Source organism: Oncorhynchus mykiss, chromosome 4 (assembly GCF_057628025.1).
Source record: "Oncorhynchus mykiss isolate SJ-2025 chromosome 4, ASM5762802v1, whole genome shotgun sequence".
Taxonomy (NCBI): domain Eukaryota; kingdom Metazoa; phylum Chordata; class Actinopteri; order Salmoniformes; family Salmonidae; genus Oncorhynchus; species Oncorhynchus mykiss.
In genome coordinates, this window is record NC_143025.1 from 14,196,966 (window position 1) to 14,219,611 (window position 22,646).

The 22,646-nt window shown below is 43.3% G+C and overlaps 1 protein-coding gene across 21 annotated transcripts in view; it reads left to right on the top strand.

The window, feature by feature from the left end:
• Nucleotides 1-22,646, top strand: part of pot1 (protection of telomeres 1 homolog) — a 48,764-nt gene that overhangs the window by 16,274 nt on the left and 9,844 nt on the right. For 2 of the 21 annotated variants that reach the window (XR_016495103.1, XR_016495105.1), the window contains exons 2-13: nucleotides 1,902-2,116; nucleotides 2,969-3,164; nucleotides 4,278-4,411; nucleotides 4,747-4,819; nucleotides 5,870-5,970; nucleotides 7,736-7,843; nucleotides 7,952-8,020; nucleotides 8,392-8,518; nucleotides 13,840-13,970; nucleotides 16,152-16,445; nucleotides 17,274-17,429; nucleotides 17,529-17,583. Coding sequence is in view for 12 of the 21 variants with exons in the window: in XM_090231173.1 (XP_090087299.1) it covers nucleotides 4,292-4,411; nucleotides 4,747-4,819; nucleotides 5,870-5,970; nucleotides 7,736-7,843; nucleotides 7,952-8,020; nucleotides 8,392-8,518; nucleotides 13,840-13,970; nucleotides 16,152-16,445; nucleotides 17,274-17,429 (1,179 nt within the window). In the remaining 9 variants the exon portion in view is untranslated. The remainder of the gene's footprint in view (nucleotides 1-1,901; nucleotides 2,117-2,968; nucleotides 3,165-4,277; nucleotides 4,412-4,746; nucleotides 4,820-5,869; nucleotides 5,971-7,735; nucleotides 7,844-7,951; nucleotides 8,021-8,391; nucleotides 8,519-13,839; nucleotides 13,971-16,151; nucleotides 16,446-17,273; nucleotides 17,430-17,528; nucleotides 17,584-22,646) is intronic. The other 19 variants (XR_016495104.1, XR_016495107.1, XM_090231173.1 and 16 more) reach the window with 11 other exon arrangements.

Sequence of the window (22,646 nt, forward strand, 5' to 3'; positions counted from 1 at the left end):
TGCCTATAAGAACATCCAATAGTCAAAGGTATATGAAATTCAAATGGTATAGAGAGAAATAGTCCTATAAAACTATATTAACTACAACCTAAAACCTCTTACCTTGGAATATTGAAGACTCATGTTAAAAGGAACCACCAGCTTTCATATGTTCTCATGTTCTGAGCAAGGAACTTAAACGTTCGCTTTCTTACATGGCACATATTTTACATGGCACACATTTTTACATGGCACATATTAGTTTCTTCTCCAACACTTTGTTTTTGCATTATTTAAACCAAATTGAACATGTTTCATTGTTTATTTGAGACTAAATTGATTTTATAGATGTTTTATATTAAGTTAAAATAAGTGTTAATTCAGTACTGTTGTATTTGTCATTATTACAAATAAAAAAAATGTCCGATTAATCGGTATCGGCTTTTTTGGTCCTCCAATAATCGCTATCGGTATCGGCGTTGAAAAGTCATAATCGGTTGACCTCTAGTGCAGAGCTGTTGGCCGGGATTGGGTTAGCCAGGTGGAAAGCATGGCCAGCCATAGAAAAATGCTTATTCAAATTATCGTGGATTTATCAGTGGTGACAGTGTTTCCTAGTCTCAATGCAGTGGTCAGCTGGGAGGAGGTACTCTTATTCTCCATAGACTTTAGTTTCCCTAAACCTTTTGGAATTAGTGCTTTCTGTTTGAAAAGCTAGCCTTTGCTTTCGCAAGTGACTGTGTGTATTTGTTCCTGGTATGGATTCCCTGAAAAGTTGCATATCGCGGGGACTATTCAAAGCTAGTGTAGTGCGCCACATGGTGTTTTTGTGCTGGTCAAGAGCAGTCAAGTCTTGAGTGAACCAAGGGCTATATCTGATCTTAGTTCTGCAATTTTTTGAATAGGGCATGCTTATTTAAGATGGTGAGGAGAGCACTTTTAAAGAACAACCAGGCATCCTCTACTGATGGGAGGAGGTCGATATCCTTCCAGGATACCCGGGCCAGGTCGATTAGAAAGGCCTGCTCGCAGAAGTGATTCGGGGAGCTCTTGACAGTGATGAGCGGTGGTCGTTTGACTGCAGACCAATAACGGACGCAGGCATGAGGCAATGATCGCTGAGAATCCTTGTTGAAAATAGCAGAGGTGTATTTAGAGGGCAGGTTGGTCAGGATGATATCAATGAGGGTGCCCATGTTTACTGATTTGGGGTTGGGGTTGTACCTGTTAGGTTCCTTGATAACTTGTGTGAGATTGAGGGCATCTAGTTTAGATTGTAGGACGGCCGGGGTGTTAAGCATATCCAAATTTAGGTCACTTAGCAGTATGAACTCTTATGATAGATGGGGGGGCAATCAGTTCACATATGGTGTCCAGGGCACAGCTGGGAGTTGAGTGAGGGTCTATAACAAGTGGCAACAGTGCAGGACTTATTTCTGGAGAGATGGATCTTTAAAAGTAGAAGCTCGACCTGTTTGGGCATAGACCTGGATAGTGTGACAGAACTCTGCAGTTCAAGTAACATGCAGGAGACTGCGTGAATCAGGCCTTCATGGTCTAATTGCTGCAAAGAAACCACTACTAAAAGACACCAATAAGAAGAAGACTTGCTTGGGCCTTAGACACGAGCAATGGACATTAGACCGGTGGAAATCTGTCCTTTGGTCTGATGAGTCCAAATTTGAGATTTTTTGTTCCAACCGCTGTGTCTTTGTGAGACGCAGAATAGGTGAACGGATGACCTCTGCATGTGTAGTTCCCATGGAGGAGGAGGTGGTGTGATGGTTTTGGGGGTGCTTTGCTGGTGACGCTGTCAGTGATTTATTTAGAATTCAAGGCGCACTTAACCAGTATGTCTACCACAGCATTCTGCAGCCATACACCATCACATCTGATTTGGGCTATCATTTGTTTTTCCACAGGACAATGACCCAACACACCTCCAGGCTGTGTAAGGGCTATTTGACCTAGAAGGAGAGTGATTGAGTGTGGCATCAGATGATCTGGCCTCCACAATCACCCAACGTCAACCCAATTGAGATGGTTTAGAATGAGTTGGACCACAGTGTGAAGGAAAACCAGCCAACAAGTGCTCAGTATATGTGAGAACTCGAAGACTGTTGTAAAAGCATTCCAGGTGAAGCTGGTTGAGAGAATGCCAAGAGTGTGCAAAGCTGTCAGGGCAAAGGGTGGCTACTTTGAAGAATCTCAAATATAAAATATATTTTGTTTTAGCAATTTTTTGGTTACTATATGATTCCATATGTTATTTCATAATTTTGATGTCTTCACTATTATTCTACAATGTATACTTTTTTAAGTGTATGAATGAGTAGGTATGTCCAAACTTTTGACTGGTACTGTGTGTGTGTGTGTGTGTGTGTGTGTATATATGTGTATGGGGGATTCAAAATGATCCAGACAGTTACATTGATAGAAGCCACAATCTACTTGCAGTATTAAAGATTATCCACCCTCTAAAAAAATATATATATATATATATATATATATATATATATATATATATATATATATATATATATATATATATATATATATATATATATATATATATATATATATATATATATATATATATATATATATATATATATATATATATTCTTGAGGCCCTTGATAAATGGCAGAGGCTGTTAGCATGTTTACGCGTTACTAATGTAGCCTAACTATTGGCCAATGATAATTGACAGCTGGGAGCTTATCCACTCTCAATATTCAGGTCTTGTTTGGGAGTGTTTAGTTCAGAAGAGCATTATGTCATGTAGTTTATGTCTAATTTGGTCCTCAATATCACTCAGTTGGTCATCCACTACAGAACACTGGAATGTACTAACCTACAAACCCATAGTAGCCAGTATTTCTCCCTCATTCTCCAGCGTTATTCAGCCATTTAAACCTCTCTATTAATCATTTGTTTGGCTGAACTTGAATTAGCCTCTTTACTTAACGAGCGCCTTGTGGTTTGAAGGAGCCAGGCAGGGCTGGGGGTTGGCGACTGAGGAACGGTTGAGGCAGCTGTCTCTCCACCGCAGGACCTAGGCCAGAGCGTCTGCCATCTCACTGGGTACAGGCTGGCACCAAGCTCCAGGGCTGTGGGTGGTATTTACAGCTGGTGCGCCTCTACCCCTCCTCAACCCCACTGTGTCGCTGCCGCTGTTCTGAGGGTAAGATGCACACGGAGAGAGCTAGGAGCCAGACTATCCTCTTTTAGTTTTACATGGAGCTGGAAAAGAATGACAGACTGTTCTAGAGAGAGTTGTGACTGAGGGATTATAGATGAAATGGAGATGTTCTTGGTTAAGTCGGAACGTTTTTTCAAAAGTAAACAATTGACAGTTCTAAGTACAATGAGCCTCCCAGCAGGCTCACACGTTGTGCCTGTGGCTCCTCCCCCCTAGTCGAAATTCATTCTGACTGACTAAATGGTTAACTGACTGGCTGCCTCCAAGGCTGGCCACACAATGTAGCACTGTGGGAGTCGGATGCACCAGTCAAATCCCCCCAAAGCAAACAAGTACTCACACTGACAGGTAACAACCTAGCACCTGCTGGGAATGCATCTAAAACACCTCTCCTGTGTCCCTCGCTAAGGCTTTTGTGATATGCCAGCAGCATACCACCCTGCTTCCTACTGCTGGCTTGCCTCTGAAGCTAAGCAGGGTTCGTCCTGGTTGGTCCCTTGATGGGGGTGACCAGATGTTGCCTGAAGGGGTGTTGAGGGCCAGTAGGAGGCACTCTTTCCTCTGGTCTAAAATAAAAATATCCAAATGCCCCAGGGCAGTGATGTCCTGACTCTCTTTAGTTACTAAATATCCCATTGCACTTGTTAACCCTGGCTAAATTCCCAATCTGGCCCTCATACCATCATGGCCAATTGGCTCATTTGTCTATCCTGTAACTGTTCCCCATGTCGTTGCTGTAAATGAGAATGTGTTCTCAGTCAACTGCCTGGGGGAAATAAACATACACCTTTTTGCTTGTTGATGAGTCAGTTGTATTTTGAAGTTTAGTCATTTCATTGTTGGCCTATTTTTTTTTTTTTGAACAGATGTCTGTTATTTCTGTGACAATAGGCTACATAGTGTATAGCTAGCCCAGCTGTTAAGAGTGTTGGGCCAGTAACCGAGAGGTTGTTTGTTCACCTAGTCGGCTCAGGGATTCGAACCATCTGTTTATGTGCCCTTGAGCAAGGCGCTTAACCCTAATTGCTCCTGTAAGTAGCTCTGGATAAGAGCATCTGCTAATTGACTAAAATGTAAATGTATGTTTTTCATCAGGTATTCTTGACGTAATGCCTGTCCTTGTGGTCAAGGACGGGCCCGGTCCCGGCACCCAGGTTCCCTCTCAACTCCAGAGGATCCCCATTCCACTCCTCAGCCCTACCTCAGACTGCACTGGCAAGACTGTGAAGGTGTGTCTCGGTCAGGTCAAACCCTTCCGCTACGCTTCGTTTCTTATATCTCCATAAATCCCCCTCTTCTCCATTTCCTGCATTCTCGCTCCTGTCCTCCACTGCCTGCTTTTCTGTTTCACTCTCCTTTCTCTGTCTATTTATCCATGTTCCTCTCTCCACAGTTTATTTATTTACCTTCTTTCAAGGTAGATGGCAGATGATTGTAAAGCAGACAAAGCAATTAACAACAAATTTCCGTATAAGGGAGTTATGTGCTAATTGGCTTGTGGACTTGACCGATTTGACATGTTTTACCATTCATCTAAAGTTGTATTTTTCTGCTATTCTGCCAGGGGAGAGTAGTTCACAAAGGGCCATTGGTATCCATGGGAGAAGACAACTATGTCCTGAAGACTGTGATTCAAGGTATTGTATATGAGAAAACATTTAGGCCCAGAAGGATGTAGGCCTATACAATGAAGGAGTGACTGCCCAATCATGCATTGGTGGAATTTCCTTGGAGGGCATGTAGCTGGCTGTGTTAGATCTCAGCTGGCTCGATTGTCTCACTCCCACTGTAAGCCGTTCAGCTGGAATGGATCTCAATAGGATTGTTGAAAAAGGCCATTTCTTCTTTGTTGTGTCGTCCATGCTACATATATCCCTCTGCATTATGATTAGCATTCATACAGCAGCACTGCTTATTCAGAGAGAGTTATCTCGCTTGTTAATACAGTACTTCAAACCCATTTGAAATATGCCTTGTTTCCTTGTCTTGTGTAATAATTGTATTACCACAGCAATTGTCAGTCGTGACAGAATGATCAGTGCTATTTTTTGATAATGTTTTTCACTTTGTGTTCTTCTGCTGACATTTACACAACCCAGAGCGGTTGGAATTATAGGGAAGTGCTAATTGTCTTAGTAGTGTACAGAGCATTTCAGAGATGCTGATTGCATTGTCCCTTTTAGAGCAACTTTTTCACTCAGGCCCCCCTTCCAGCACTGGGGAACATCCCTCCCCCCTCGCATGCCACGTCTATTTCTATAGGCACTGTTCATGACACAAACTGTTCACACCCCTCTTGTTGGTGGAGAGAATATGTTGCAGGTTTAAAGCTTATTTCCTGCAATTCTATACATTTTGCCATGTCCAATGTGTGTTCATGTGATGTTTGAGTGACCCAAACATTACTACAAAATCTATGGGCTGAAAAACATTAGCTGACATGGGCTAGTTGAGTTATAGCTCTCTAAGATATGCAATGACTGACAGGAAAACGGATTGCCCTCTATCCAATTTTGAACTTGCACCTTGTGTGGAGTTGGGTGACATTTAATTGAACTGTAGCCCTAATAATAGAATACCCTTAAAGCTGTACAGGCTCAGATATTTTCTGAATATGTCTTGCATCTGTCAAATTTGCTGCGTGTGTAAACTATCTTCTGCTTAAGAGTTGTCTCTGCCTCCGTCAGAAGTAGACTCCCAACAGAACATGTCCCTGGAACACTCATCCATCAATATCATCCTGTTTGGTGTGCTGGCGAAGGACTACTCCGAATCCGTCAGTCAAGGGGTAGGTCTCTGACCATTCCCTATAGGATCTCAAACACAGTGTAATAATGGCCCTGATTTGTACTTACTCAGGAAGTGGCCACAAAAATCTTCATTGGAATGTAATGGACGTTAATGGTGTAGGTGGCTGTGTTATCTGACAGAATATAACGCTGAATTTTGTAATATTGTAACTGCATGCTTATCCTCAGTTCCAAATTGTAACTGCATGTTTATCCTCAGTTCCATATTGTAACTGCATGCTTATCCTCAGTTCCAAATTGTAACTGCATGTTTATCCTCAGTTCCATATTGTAACTGCATGTTTATCCTCAGTTCCATATTGTAACTGCATGTTTATCCTCAGTTCCATATTGTAACTGCATGCTTATCCTCAGTTCCATATTGTAACTGCATGCTTATCCTCAGTTCCATATTGTAACATCATGCATATCCTCAGTTCCATATTGTAACTGCATGCTTATCCTCAGTTCCAAATTGTAACTGCATGCTTATCCTCAGTTCCATATTGTAACTGCATGCTTATCCTCAGTTCCATATTGTAACTGCATGCTTATCCTCAGTTCCATATTGTAACTGCATGCTTATCCTCAGTTCCATATTGTAACTGCATGCTTATCCTCAGTTCCATATTGTAACTGCATGCTTATCCTCAGTTCCATATTGTAGCTGCATGCTTATCCTCAGTTCCATATTGTAGCTGCATGCTTATCCTCAGTTCCATATGGCTTTGAGGAGTGGTATAATCTTCAAAAGAGATGATAGGAGCGTTAACTGCTGATCAGAGCTCTAGTCATTGTGAGCAAAATTGCAACACTCCCAATGAGAGAGAGCATCTTCCTTGTGGAGCGAGTTCTTACGCAATTATCATCTACATTGAAGTAGATTAAGTCAACAGTTTGATCTTAAAGATGCTATTCAGAGTCTGAGGATCAGACAGACTCTTAAGTAAGAAGACATAGGGATGTTAGTCATTTTGGTTGTTTATGTCCTCTAGTCTGTATTAGTGTTGACGTCCTACATGCTCTCTCTGTAGCAGTGTTGACATGCTCTGTAACGGTGGTGACTGATCAGCAAATCTTTTTATTAACCTTGATAAAATGACACTCAAACCCAATGATAGGATTCAGGCATCCATGTCATTTAAGACCAATGCACAGACAAAGTTGAATGAGCTGAGCGATGCACCAGTGTTAGACATGGCTGACCTATTGTCTCAGAACATCCCTGGGAGGAGAAGAATCATCACATTCTGAGCAGACGTAGCGGGAAAAGGGATTGGCTATCGTGGCTGTAGAGTAGTCTGTCAAACAATGGTTTGTTTAATCCACTGTAACATGATTACTTTGTATATCTCCCTTCCTTTTGTCTGCTGTATGAGTTATGTCAGAGAACACTGTTAAACCATTTGGAGGACAGTCACACACTGCTCACCAAGCAAAATACAACTGGCTTATCTCTATTTTGAGTGTAGCGTATTACTCACAAGCCTGTATTTCTTACCACAACATCTGCTATATTAAACGGTCTGTGCTATCCTTGGGACTTCCCTACCCCATTCAATTGTAAATGGTTGGTTAGGGTAAGAGTTAGGTTAGGGACATCCCAAGTATCCCAGATAAGTTTAATATAGGTCAATGCTATTTTACATCGTTTATTATTATTGTTTTAATATTTGGGGGTGGGGGGGGGGGGGCAGTGCTATCTCGCCTCTCACCACACCACATAACTCTCTCTGTCTCTGTTGCATGCGTTTGTTCACCAAGGACATGCTGCTGGTGACTGGCTTCTCTGTGGGCAATTCTCCCACAGCTCAAAAGGACAAGCTCCATGCCTGTAACCTGCAGCTAGCTGGAGATGATGCCTGGATGTATGTGAGTACATGTTTAGGGAGGGATTCCTACGGTGGTTGTTAATTATAGGGAGGGTTTAAATAAAATGTGACCCTTTAGTTTTCTGAAATGTTTTTCTCTGTGTCCTAGGTGTGGCCATCTACTGTAAGCCTGAGAGCATCTGTACCCCGCAAAATAACCTCTCCAGCCAGCACTGAGGTCAGTCTGTGAACTCATTAGCTCAAAGACCTTGGTTTTATGGGGGCTGTCAGATGCCGTATTGTGCCTGTCTGAAAAATCTCATGTCATCAGATGTTCATCCCAATGTGAACCTGCTTGTGTAATGGTTTGCAGGATCTTTATGGTACTGAATACATATAAAATAGCTGGCCTTTGGCCCTTCTACTGAAATCACTCTTACTGATCCCAAAACAACTTTACTCTGTCCAATCGATCAATTTAGAGACTGATTATATCCAGTCTCTACAACTGACTGTTGTTCTCTCGGAAGTCATTTACAAATAGACATTCTCTCTTTACTTAAATTGTTGTCCGATCCTGAATGGTAATGCAGTAGTCTTTGTCTTCAGGTCACTAAGGCAGTGAAGGTGGTTAAGTACACCTACGTCCCACTGAGCGACCTGAAGCCTGGTGTAGTGGTGAATGTCTACGCTGTGGTCACCTTCTTCAAGCAGCCATTCCGGACCAAGGGGACAGGTAGGTCAACCTGCCCTGCAAATGCACTAACATGGTATAGACAAATATGGTGATATTCCACCAGCCCCATGTTGAGCTCAGTTCAAGGTGTTGGCTCTGTGCTAAGATACTCTACAGGCAGAAATGGACACACTTCCTACTCAGCAAAGCACTTTGAAGTCCATATTCAACTAACAGGCTGGTTGCTATGACTACTGGACCCCCTGACTTGCTGCTGCGAGATAATAAGGGGTTTGTTGGTGTGTCTAGGTGGTGTCATCCAGGGTAGGTTGGGTAGTGGTTACTGTACTGTGATCTCATTAAACAAGCATTTGTAGAGGCGTAGGGTTTGGTGGGCGGGGGAGGTGAGGTGGAGGCTGGCAATGGGAAAAAGAGGACCTCTCTCTGCACCCTCTCTCTAAGCACCTAACATCACAGGGTACATATGAGTCCTTGCGGTGTTGCTTAGCCCTTCGACTCGTGACCTTTGACTTGGAAGTGCTGCGACTGCCTTTTTAACTGGTCTGCCCTTGCCGGGAGTCAGGCAGTGTGGCGAGGTTTGTTCACACAGAGGAAGAAAAAACCTTGCTGCAGAAGGGCACGCAGAGTGGTTGTCCGGGGTAAGGGAACCTCGCTCTTTTGCTGTTATACGAACATACTCTGTCCTATCCTGTCCTCATAGCACCTATTCTGACTCCTATCTTGTTCTCCTCTCTTCCTCTTCTCCTCTTTTCTTCTCCTTATCTCCCCCTCTCATATCCACCTAATATTCTTCATCTCTAGCTTCTCCAACTCTTTTATCACCAATGGTTTTTATTATGGTTGTCCAATAATCTCCAGAACAGAACAACCGGATGCACAACATTTACAGTGTCTGCTCTTTATTGCTACTATTCCAAACCAATTACTTTTTGTACAATACAAACACATTGTAAAAATTACAAGGTCAATTACAGCACCCTGTATTAAATCACAGTCACTGAGTCCTCGTGCGGTTAATCTCTGCCTTAACACACCCTAAGCATTGATCGAGCATTAGATCTTGTCATGCAAGCTGACATAAAGTGGTGAAAAATCAATCCTCATCCCACTCAACCAACCCTGTAGATATCTGACTTGATTTTGATGTACTGTACAATGTGCTGGGCCATCTCGTCCAATTGAATCAGTGGCCCAGAATGGAGAAGTTGGTTCTTTATTGTGTCTGGAGGGAAAACTCTGCATGAAAGATCCATTTTGAATGCAAGTGCCTGTGATGCAAATGGCAAAAAAAGCAATTATAAACAGGGTGGTTCGAGCCCTAAATGCTGACTGGCTGACAGCCGTGGGATACAGTGGCTTGTGAAAGTATTCACCCCCCCCCATTGCATTTTTCCTATTTTGTGTCCTTACAACATGGAATTAAAATAGATTTTTGGGGGGGTTGTATCATTTGATTTAAACAACAGACTTACCACTTTAAAGATGCAATATGTTTTATTGTGAAACAAACAAGAAATTAGACAAAAAAACTGAACTTGAGCTTGCGTAACTATTCACCCCCCCCCCCGCCCAAAAGTCAATACTTTGTAGAGCCACCTTTTGAAGCAATTACAGCTGCAAGTCTCTTGGGGTATGTCTCTATAAGCTTGGCACATCTATCCACTGGGATTTTTGCCCATTCTTCAAGGCAAAACTGCTACAACTCCTTCAAGTTGGATGAGTTCCGCTGGGGTACAGCAATCTTTAAGTCATACCACAGATTCTCCGTTGGATTGAGGTCTGGTCTTTGACTAGGCCATTCCAAGACATTTAAAAGTTTCCCCTTAAACCACTCGAGTGTTGCTTTAGCAGTATGCTTAGGGTCATTGTCCTGCTGGAAGGTGAAAACTCCATCCCAGTCTCAAATCTCTTGAAGACTGAAACAGGTTTCCCTCAAGAATTTCCCTGTATTTAGCGCCATCCATCATTCCTTCAATGCTGACCAGTTCCCAGTCCCTGCCAATGGACAAATACCCCCACAGCATGATGCTGCCACCACCATGCTTCACTGTTCTCCGGGTGTTTTCCGGGTGATAAGAGGTGTTGGGTTTGCGCCAGACATAGTATTTTCCTTGATGGCCAAAAAGCAACATTTTAGTCTAATCTGACCAGGGTACCTTCTTCCATATGTTTGGTGAGTCTCCTACATGCCTTTTGGTGAACACCAAATGTGTTTGCTTATTTATTTCTTTAAGCAATGGCTTTTTTCTGGCCACTCTTCCGTAAAGTCCAGCTCTGTGGAGTGTATGGCGTAAAGTGGTCCTATGGACAGACACTCCAATCTCTGCTGTGGAGCTTTTCAGCTCCTTCAGGGTTATCTTTGTTCTCTTTGTTGCCTCTGATTAATGCCCTCCTTGCCTGGTCCGTGAGTTTTGGTGGGCGGCCCTCTCTTGGCAGGTTTGTTATGGTGCCATATTCTTTCCATTTTTTAAATAATGGATTTAAGGGTGCTCTGTGTGTTTTTAAAAAAATTTTATAACCCAACCCTGATCTGAACTTCTCCACAACTTTGTCCCTGACCTGTTTGGAGAGCTCCTTGGTCTTCATAGTGCAGCTTGCTTGGTGGTACCCCTTGCTTAGTGGTGTTGCAGACTCTCAGAACAGGGCCTTTCAGCACAGGTGTGTATATATACTGAGATCATGTGACAGATCATATGACACTTATATTAGACACAGGTGAACTTTTTAAAAACAAATTATGTGACTTCTGAAGGCAATTGGTTGCACCAGATCTTATTTAGGGACTTCATAGCAAAGGGGGTGATACATATTCACGCACCACTGCTGTTTTTTTTTTTTCAGTTCACTTCACCAATTTGGACTATTTTGTGTATGTGCATTTCATGAAATAAAAATAAAAATCCATTTAAATTACAGGTTGTAATGAAACAAAATAGGAAAAACGCCACGGGAGTGAATACTTTTGCAAGGCACTGTATCACAAGTATGACAAACATGTATTTTTACTGCTCTAATTAAGTTGGTAACCAGTTTATAATAGCAATAAGGCACCTCTGGGGTTTATGGTATATGGTCAATATACCATGGCTAAGGGCTCCGCGTTGCGTCGTGCATAAGAACAGCCCTTATTAGCCATATACCACACCCTCTCGGGCCTTATAGCTTAAGTATAGTTAACTGATCTTAAGGTGGTAAAATGGGGCCTGAGCAAAGCATGTGTTAATGCTTTGAAAAGCTGTAATCTGTGTGTGATCCAACTTGTAACATTTACCATTTTAATGTGGAAGTACCTTACAAAATTATTATTCTTGTGTGGTCAGGGCTTTGCTCTGCTTATTTTCACAAGGCGTGTATATGGCAAGCACAACAGACTTGATATGCTTTGAGGAGCACAACGTTTACGAGCCAAGCCATTTATGCCTTGTTTTTGACCTGAGGGGACAGTCGGTTAGTAGTAATCTCTGAACCCCTCTTGTCTCGGGAAGTACCGTAATGAAAGAAAGAGCTCAATATTGAATGACAGTAATATGTCCATGCCTTTCCAATTCACATTTTCTTGTGCGTCTCACAAAGCCTGCAAACAGTGTACCTTGGGGTCCTTTTTGTTTGTGGGAGCCTCATACAAATAGTTCCCCCTTAAGCCAAACTGGATTGAGTAATGATTGAATAAATAAATAAATTAAACAGCAGTGTTAGTAGTACAGCATTAACTGACCATGTATTGTCATGCTACTGAATCCTAGTGGCAGCAGAAGGGAGATATTAAGAGAATCCATCAGTTGAGACACTGGTGGGGTGGCAGATGGATGAGCCCCTTACCTAGCCTGGTTGACGCCACACACTTGACTACACAGCGAAGAGAACACAGAGTTAGGTGTTAGCCAGATGACCCCTTACCACCCCTCAGCCTAGGAATCTAATGTTATTATATACAGTTTATTAGGTACACCCATCTAGTACCGGGTCTGACCCCCCTTTGCCGCCAGAAAAGCCTGAATTCTTTGGGGCATGGATTCTACAAGTCAGACATGTTCCAGATGGGTATTGGTCCATGCTGACGCGATGGCATCACGCAGTTGCTGCAGATTGGACGGCGATGCACCACCGCCACCAGCCTGTACCGTTGACACCAGGCATGATGGACTCATACTGCTTACGCCAAATCCTGACTGCCATCAGTATGACGCAAGAGGAACCGTGATTCGTCAGACAGGGTGATGTTTTTCCACTCCTCAATTGTCCAGTGTTGATCGGGTGCCCACTGGAGCCGCTTCTTCTTGTTTTTTGCTGATAGGATTGGAACCCTCTGGTAGTCTGCTACAGTAGCCCATCCATGACAAGGACCAACGAGATGTGCTTTCCGAGATGCCGTTCTGAACACTACTGTTGTACTGCTGTTATTTGTCAGTTTGTGGCCCGCCTGTTAGCTTGCACGATTCTTAACATTCTCCTTCGACCTCTCATCAACGAGCTGTTTCCGCCCACAGGACTGCTGCTGACTGTATATTTTTTGTTTGTCGTAGCATTCTCGTTAAACCCTAGACACTGTCGTGTGTGAAAAGCCCAGAAGGGTGGCCGTTTCTGAGATACTGGGTCCGGCACGCCTGGCACCAACAATCATACCACGCTCAAAGTCACTTAGAATAGGTAAAACGAGTGACCTAACGTTCAATCTAACTAACTGAATGCCTCGATGCCTGTCTGCCTGCTTTATATAGCAAGTCACGGCCACGTGACTCACTGTCTGTAGGAGCGATCCATTTTCGTGAACTGGGGTGTGTACCTAATAAAACCATCCGGTGAGTGTATTTCTTACATTGTGTACTGTTGTGTGCTGCTTTGCAGTAAACCGCATTCCAGTTCTACAATCAAATTGTCTTTGTGGGTGGACCTCTATTGCAGCATTCAATGGCCCTTGTACCCACAGACTAATTTAAATGAGCCAAATCACTTCCAATAGAGCAGTGTCTCAGCGTTCTAATCCTCGAGTACCCCCAAAAGTACACATTGTTGTAGACCCAAATAAACACACTTGATTCAAGTAGTCAAGGGTTTGATGACTAGTTTAATCAGGTGTGCTTATCTGGGCTCTAAAATACATGTGTACCGTTGAGGGTATTCAAGGACCAGAGTTGAGAAACACTGCATTAGAAGGGCTTTTGTTGGGAGCATAAGAAGGTTGAGAACCTTGCCTTTTGAAAGCTGCGGTCAAAGTATGTTTAAAGCAAGCAATCATTTTGGGCTGTCTCAAATCACATTGCAATGAGATGTGCATACTAGGGCCCGTCTCAGTATTCAGCAGACCATAGGCCATATCTGGAATCTGATCTGACAGTGGTCCTGATTTCTATCCCCCATAGATTACTGCTCCACACTGAAGATTACAGACCAATCAAATCAAAAAGTGGGCTGTACCATCTTTTGTGACAAGCTCGAGGAACACCCTAAAATCTTCAAAATGGGAGACATCATACGCCTACACAGAGTCAAGGTAAATGTGTGATCAGCAGGTAGCCTATCAGTTAAGAGCTTTGGGCCAGCAACCGGAAGGTCGCTGGATCGAATCCCTGAGCTGACTAGGTGAACAATTTGTCAATGTACCCTTGAACAAGGCACTTAACCCTAATTGCTCCTGTAAGTTGCTCTGGATAAGACCGTCTGCTAAATGACTAAAATGTAAATGAGTGATGCTGAGAATCAGATTTTTCACTTTTTAAAATGTATGCCAAACAAGAACCAATGATTGCAAAGTTAAACAAACCATAAGGACGACTTTTTTGTTGTTGTACTTTTACCCCTTTTTGTGATATCCAATTGGCAGTTAGTCTTGTCCCATCGCTGCAACTCCCCTACAGACTCGGGAGAGGTGAAGGTTGAGAGCCATGCGTCATCTGAAACATGACCCTGCCAAGCCGCACTGCTTGATTAACCCGGAAGATAGCCACACCAATGTGTCGGGAGAAAACACCAGCCCATCTGGCGACCAGAGTCAGCTTGCAGGTGCCCGGCCCGCCACAAGGAGTTGCTAGAGCAGGATGGGACCAGGAAATCCCGGCCGCAAACCCTCCCCTAACCCGGAAGATGCTGGGCCAATTGTGCGCCGCCTCATGGGTCTCTCGGTCACGGCCAGCTGTTACACGGCCTGGGATCGAACCCAGGTCTGTAGTGACGACTCAAGCACTGCGATGCAGTGCCTTACACCATGCCCAAACCGGACACGCGCGCAGATTGATTTTGTCCCCCCACACCAAACGAGATCACGACATGCAGGTTGAAATATCAAAACAAACTCTGAACCGATTATATTATTTTGGGGACAGGTCGAAAAGCATTAAACATTCATGGCAATTTACAGTGCCTTGCGAAAGTATTCGGCCCCCTTGAACTTTGCGACCTTTTGCCACATTTCAGGCTTCAAACATAAAGATATAAAACTGTATTTTTTTGTGAAGAATCAACAACAAGTGGGACACAATCATGAAGTGGAACGACATTTATTGGATATTTCAAACTTTTTTTAACAAATCAAAAACTGAAAAATTGGGCGTACAAAATTATTCAGCCCCTTTACTTTCAGTGCAGCAAACTCTCTCCAGAAGTTCAGTGAGGATCTCTGAATGATCCAATGTTGACCTAAATGACTAATGATGATAAATACAATCCACCTGTGTGTAATCAAGTCTCTGTATAAATGCACCTGCACTGTGATAGTCTCAGAGGTCCGTTAAAAGCGCTGAGAGCATCATGAAGAACAAGGAACACACCAGGCAGGTCCGAGATACTGTTGTGAAGAAGTTTAAAGCCGGATTTGGATCATTAGTCATTTAGGTCAACATTGGCCTGGGATATAAACATTGAGTTGTTGTTTTACCTTCAATGCACAAGGTCCTATACTCCAACAATTAATCCACACATAAAACGGTCAACCGAATTGTTTCTAGTCATTTCTCCTCCTTCCAGGCTTTTTCTTTTTTGGACTTTATATGGCGATTGGCATCTAACCTTTTCTAATAAGGTGTATCACCACAACTGACCGACCGACCTCAGTTCATCTTTCAATCACCCACGTGGGTATAACCAATGAGGAGATGGCATGTGGGTATATGCTTCGATAAACCAATAAGGAGATGGGAGAGGCAGGACTTGCAAGGCGTTCAGTGTCACAAATAGAACTGACTTCTATTCTATTTTAGAGCATGGTAACGCAGACGCTTGTTGGCGCGCGCGAGCATGTGTAAATTGTGTGGTCTGAATGTTAGACCCCTGCACCACTCGGGAGGCCACACAGACAACTTTAACTGAACAGTTTACAAAAACACATTTCCTTGAAGAGCAGTGCAGATGCAACGTTTTGTAACAGAATAACAGTTTGTGCAGTTGGTGCCGTCATTCTGTTACCAAACTTTGCATCTGTAAAATTTTCTGTGGAAATTATGAAAGGTCATCCTTGAGCGTAGAGTTGGATGGTTTGTTTAACTTTGCAATCATTGGTTTTTGTTTGACATTATTTTAAAGTGAGAAATCTTAGTCTCAGCATCACTCTTACTGTGGACTTGCCCAAGATTGATTCTGACCTTATTGTAATTTGAAATGAACTGATATTTAGAATGTGAGCCTTGCTGAAATGTTTGAGGTTATCCAGTCACAAAGCTCAAATCTCTTTCTCTCTCAGACCCAGCTTTTTAATGGAGCCATTAGCCTTTTGACCAGCCATGGTTTCTCTGTGGTCACCTTTGATGGAATGGTAGGCAGTCCCGTGGTCCCTCGTACCTCCAGCGAGTCCTTCAAATTTGGGGAGGAAGACTGCCAGGTCGTGGAGGCCCTGCGCACATGGGCGGCCAACCAGTCTCTGGTTCCTGCCCAGCCCTGTGTACCCCTGTCGGCAGTACAGCCCAAGACTTACTTTGACCTGACCTGCCAACTGCTGGCTAAAGCCCCTGTGGACAGCAGCTGCACCCTGTTGAAGGTAAGAACCATGAAGAACCTTTTTCCACTTCTTTAGCGACTGTATTGAATCCGTTAGCTAGGAAACTCTGGAAATCCAGTGGAAAATGTGATATTTTGGTCGTCGGATTGCTACCTTGGTGTACAGTGAATAAAAGGTTTGACATTTAGCAAAAGCATAATGATGAGAAAAACGTTTTCTGATTTAGGCTAGTGTGTGTCTTTGAGCATCCCTCTTAACAGTTTGTGGCAAAGGCGGGGAAGACGTTTTCTTTTTTCTTTTCTACTTATATCTGCGAGCACTTCATCTCCCTGCTTATACAGTTTGAAATATATATGAAGATGTAAAAAGACATGGGCTTAGTGCAATGATGCAGTTGTGAGTGTTGACACTTTATGCCAAAGAACATACTCATTATGAGGTAGGGACCGTGTCAACCCTCAGGTAATTTGTCCTCATTGGGATGCCACTCCACTCAGTTTAATAATAGTCATGTATGTTTACATAAGATCCTTATTGTGGGTAATGACGCAGTGATAAACCACAGAACTTGAGGCTCATGACCCTCCTGTGTTGGGATGGCAACATGACATTAGATTACTAGTGCCTGGGGGGCCATCTTGTGATTCCCTCCTTTTTATTTGTTCTCACTTTGTAGCGCATTCTTTCCATTATTACATTTTTTACACTTAGACATTTTGTATGGCAGTTGACAACTTGAGTCGTTGACTTGTTTTGTACTTGTTTTGTTCTGTTGTCTTCCTCTTCGGTTTTAGGCTCTCCGTCTTGTTCACTCTTTCTCTCTCCCTCTGTGTAAGTTAATAATGATCAACCTTTTTCTTTCTCCAGGTTTGGGACGGATCAAAGTGCCCTCACCCCCTGCTAGATGTATTTGTGGAGCCCAACACTCTTGAAGGATGTCCCACGTTGTCCAAGGACATGGCAAACCTCACAGCCAACGTATTGGTCTACGACAACCATGTAGAGGTCGCCCGGCAGTTTAAGGTGAGAGGTCACAGACTGTTGCTCAGCAATGTGGGACTGAAAACCACATCAGGTACTTTGTGCTCATCGTCAATCCAATGGTTTGTCTTTGAAATGCAGGCCTACCAGTCCGTGACGGTAGGCTACATGGCTGTGTGAGAGATCGGGAGGGAAGGTAAAAAAAATAATAAAGCATTAGTGCCCTGTCACTACATCAACACCTGAAGGTTTTACCACGGGCTATTTCTGCTGCGTCGTGCCCTAATTCAACGACGCAGTCTCTCTCTCTCTCGCTCTCTCTCCTGTCTCTCTGTCTGTCTCTCTCTCTCTCCTGTCTCTGTCTCTCTCTCTCTCTCTCTCTCTCTCTCTCTCTCTCTCTCTGTCTCTCTCTCTGTCTCTGTCTCTGTCTCTGTCTCTCTCTCTCTCTCTCTCTGTCTCTCTCTCGGTCTGTCTCTCTCTCTCCTCTCTCCTCTCTCTCTCCTCTCTCTGTCTCTGTCTCTCTCTCTCCTCTCTCTCTCCTCTCTCTCTCTCTCTCTCTCTCTCCTCTGTCTCTCTGTCTCTCTGTCTCTCTCTCTCTCCTCTCTCTGTCTCTCTCTCTCTCTCGTCTTCTAATAGTTCACTGTGTTCTCCTTCAAAATACAAACTCTTGAGTTCTTTGCTTTTTGCAGCGCCTCAGGCAAATCTGTTTTACTTTCTTCCCCCTCATTTCCCCTGCTGACAATAATAACGATGAATATTTAAAATGCTACAATATGCATTGCTTTCTCACACGTTCCATTTCTTACTCTCTCCTTCTCCACCCTTCCTGAATGTATAATTCCGTCTTTCTGCTTGACAGAAGCAGCAAAGCTTTGATCCTCTGCCTTAGCGATCATCCTTATCAGTGGAGATAGGCGCTATTAGCATATGGTTGCGTGATTGCATAATTTGTTAACCCACTCCGACAAGATTCCTCTTATCACCAGGGTGGCCTGTCCACACCCACTCAACATCTCATCTGTAGGACTCATTGGGGTCATCTGTAGGACTCATTGGGGTCATCTGTAGGACTCATCGGGGTCATCTCCATCAACAACCCCTAGCCTAGACCAATGCATTGAGTAATATGTTGTGTTATGTGTAGTCAATCCTCTCTTGATTAAGAAGAAGCAGTTTCACATTGTGCTATTTTATTAAGGATGATAAGACAAAACCTTTCTGTCACAAAGGAAAACAATACTCTGCTTTTACCAAACTGTGCAAACTACCCATTTTGCCAAACTCCGTAGAATACAGGTACGACCTACATTATGTATGTACAGTATCACAAGCTTAAAAGTCAATCATAACTCCCATCTAACATGAATTTGTATCATGGAGTTTGACATACATTTGATTTTGGACCACTCATGACTTCTGTCCACTAGCCTACCTGTCCTTCATCATGGATAAACATTACTGTGTGACAGCAGAGAGATGACCTATGCTACACACACAATAATTTAGCTGCACCTGCTAAAACATCTGCTAAACTGTGTATGCAACCAATAAACGTTCATTTGATACACACATGCACAAACAAATCCTATGTGGATACATGACTAAAAAGTTCCACAATTTTGAGAATTTCAGTGTTTTGTTTGTAACTGGGAGAAAAAAACGTCAAAACAAAATGTTATCCTCCTTTTTTTATATACTGTAAGACTATTGATTTTGTCTTCACACATTCTCCAGTTATTTCAGACTTCCTCTGATTAGGTGGAATACAGTACTTAATATCATAGCCTCTTAAACGAAAGAGGATTTATTTGACAGGAGTCATTTAATGCTTATCAATCAATTCACCCTCCTAAATAAAGGTTTTTCAGGGCAGATGAGTGTGAAAATAGAAATGTTTCCCCATTTATCAATCTCCTCTGGCGAATCGTCAGTAATAGTGTGTGAAATTGGCAGAGCCGGCTTTTGAGAAGACGGCTAGTTAGAGAAGAAAGGAGGTTATTAGGATAACGGAAAATGAGAGAGTGGGGGAATTGGGAGGGGAGGAGAAGGAGAAGTGCCCAATCGATCCGCCTCCGTCATGGTTTCCCTGTGGTCACCCTCACAGCATGGTGTCTCTGAGACACACACACACACTCGCCACTGCTAAAACCGCAGGGTGCTTTCAGTTGCGGTCTGGATACCACATTCTGTTCTTCACACACTCAAACAGATATATGACTACACAGTGAGACATTATGGGGCCTGTAGCTTTCAATGGCGCTGTTAACACACTCTTATTGACCCCTACGCATTCATCATAGAGCACACAACTGATACGTCATCACTCTACTTCTTATGCATTGTAGACCATATACACGGGGGTATCTGGTTTCTAATACGTGTCACCCACTTTTCAACATGTACAGTACATTGAGTTATGCATGCAGGGGACTGGCAGATCTTTTGTGCTTTGTCTGAAGTGCAGGACAGATTGGATGCCCAGCTTCATTAATTCACTGGTAAGGGTCCAATGACATTGACCACAAAGTCATGATACTGTGGGATCATGCAAATCCAGCTGTATCTTTCTACGTCTTTAGACCAGAAGGGGAACATGCCGTGTCAGACCCGAAAATGACATGGTATTATCCGGCATGGTCTGTTCCACTCTCATCTCTCTTTTTCTCTCCCTCTTACTGCACTTGTCCCATCCCTTTGCATCGGTTTCCTCTTTTCTAACATTCCCTTTGTCCCTTTCCATCTATCCCTCTGTCATTTCTTAAGTTTTCTCCCGAATCTCCCTTCATTTATCTTTATCAAGGCTGTATCACAACCGGCCGTGATTGGGAATCCCATAGGGCTACGCACAATTCACCCAGTGTCGTCTGGGTTTGGCCGATGTAGGCTGTCATCGTAAATAAGAATTTGTTTCTAACTGACTTGCCAAGTTAAATTTAAAAAAATAAATGTTTGTCATCTCATGTCCCTTTCTCTCTTTCTCAGCACAAACTCTCACACAGATGCTAATGCTCAGCTCTGGATCTCCCAATTTCCCTTTCTGCTGAAACCGCAAATGTCTTGGTACAATTCCTCCACATGCAAAACCTAGATATACAGTTGAAGTCGGAGGTTTACATACACTTAGGTTGAAGTAATTTAAAACTCGTTTTTCAACCACTCCACACATTTCTTGTTAACAATCTATAGTTTTGGCAAGTCAGTTAGTACATCTACTTTGTGCATGCCACAAGTCATTTTTCCAACAATTGTTTACAGACAGATAATTTCACTTATAATTCACTGTATCACAATTCCAGTGGGTCAGAAGTTTACATGCACTAAGTTGACTGTGTCTTTAAACAGCTTGGAATATTCCAGAAAATGATGTCATGGCTTTAGAAGCTTCTGATAGGCTAATTGACATCATTTGAGTCAATTGGAGGTGTACCTGTGGATGTATTTCAAGGCCTACCTTCAAACTCAGTGCCTCTTTGCTTGACATCATGGGAAAAGCAGAAGAAATCAGCCAAGACCTCAGAAAAAAAACATTGTAGGCCTCCACAAGTCTGGTTCATCATTTGGAGTAATTTCTAAATGCCTGAAGGTACCACATTCATCTGTACAAAAAATAGTACGCACGTATAAAAACCATGGGACCACGCAGCCGTCATACCGCTCAGCAAGGAAACGGATTCTGTCTCCTAGAGATCAACTTACTTTGGTGCGAAAAGTGCAAATCAATCCCAGAACAACAGAAAAGGACCTTGTGAAGATGCTGGAGGAAACGGGTACAAAAGTATCTATATCCGCAGTAAAACAAGTCCTATATCGACATAACCTGAAAGGACGCTCAGCAAGGATGAAGCCACTGCTCCAAAACTGGCATAAAAATGCCAGACTACAGTTTGCAACTGCACATGGGGACAAAAATCGTACTTTTTGGAGAAAAGTCCTCTGGTCTGATGAAACCAAAATAAAACTGTTTGGCCATAATGACCATTGTTATGTTTGGAGGAAAAAGGGGGAGGCTTCTAAGCCGAAGAACACCATCCCAACCGTGAAGCACGGGTGGCAGCATCACAATGAACCTTCCAGGTACAACCCCAAATTCGTAAACACAGGCACCCTCATAGATATCATCCTAACCAACTTGCCCTCCAAATACACCTCTGCTGTCTTCAACCAAAATCTCAGCGATCACTGCCTCTGCCTGCATCCGTAATGGCTCTGCGGCCAAACAACCATCCTCTATCAGTGTCAAACGCTCCCTAAAAGAGTTCAGCGAGCAGGCCTTTCTAATCAACCTGGCCCGGGTATCCTGGAAGGATATTGACATCATCCCATCAGTAGAGGATGCCTGGTTATTCTTTTAAAAGTGCCTTCCTCACCATCTTAAATAAGCATGACCCATTCAAAAAATGTAGAACCAGGAACAGATATAGCCCTTGGTTCACTCCAGACCTGAATGCCATTTCGAATCCCACCGTACCTTCTCCGCTATGCAATCTGGTTTCAGGCTGGTCATGGGTGCACCTCAGCCACGCTCAAGGTCCTAAACGATATCATAACCACCATCGATAAGAGACAATACTGTGCAGCCGTATTCATCGACCTAGCCAAGGATTTCGACTCTGTCAATCACCACATTCTTATTGGCAGACTCTACAGCCTTGGTTTCTCAAATGACTGCCTCGCCTGGTTCACCAACTACTTCTCAGACCGAGTTCAGTGTGTCAAATCGGAGGGCCTGTTGTCTGGACCTCTGGCAGTCTCAATAGGGGTGCCACAGGGTTCTACTTAAATGCAAGTAAAACTAAATGCATGCTCTTCAACCGATCGTTGCCCGCTCCTGCCCGCCCGTCCAGCATCACTACTCTGGATCGTTCTGACTTAGAATATGTGGACAACTACAAATACCTAGGTGTCTGGTTAGATTGTAAACTCTCCTTCCAGACTCAAATTAAGCATCTCCAATCCAAAATTAAATCTGGAATCGGCTTCCTATTTAGCAAAAAAGCATCCTTCACTCATGCTGCCAAACACCCTCGTAAAACTGACCATCCTACCGATCCTCGACTTTGGCGATGTAATTTACAAAATAGCCTCAAAACACTCTACTCAACAAACTGGATGCAGTCTATCACAGTGCCATCCGTTTCGTTACCAAAGCCTCATATTGTCCACCACTGCGACCTGTACGCTCTTGTTGGCTGGCCCTCGCTTCATACTCGTCGCCAAACCCACTGGCTCCAAGTCATCTACAAGTCTTTGCTAGGTAAA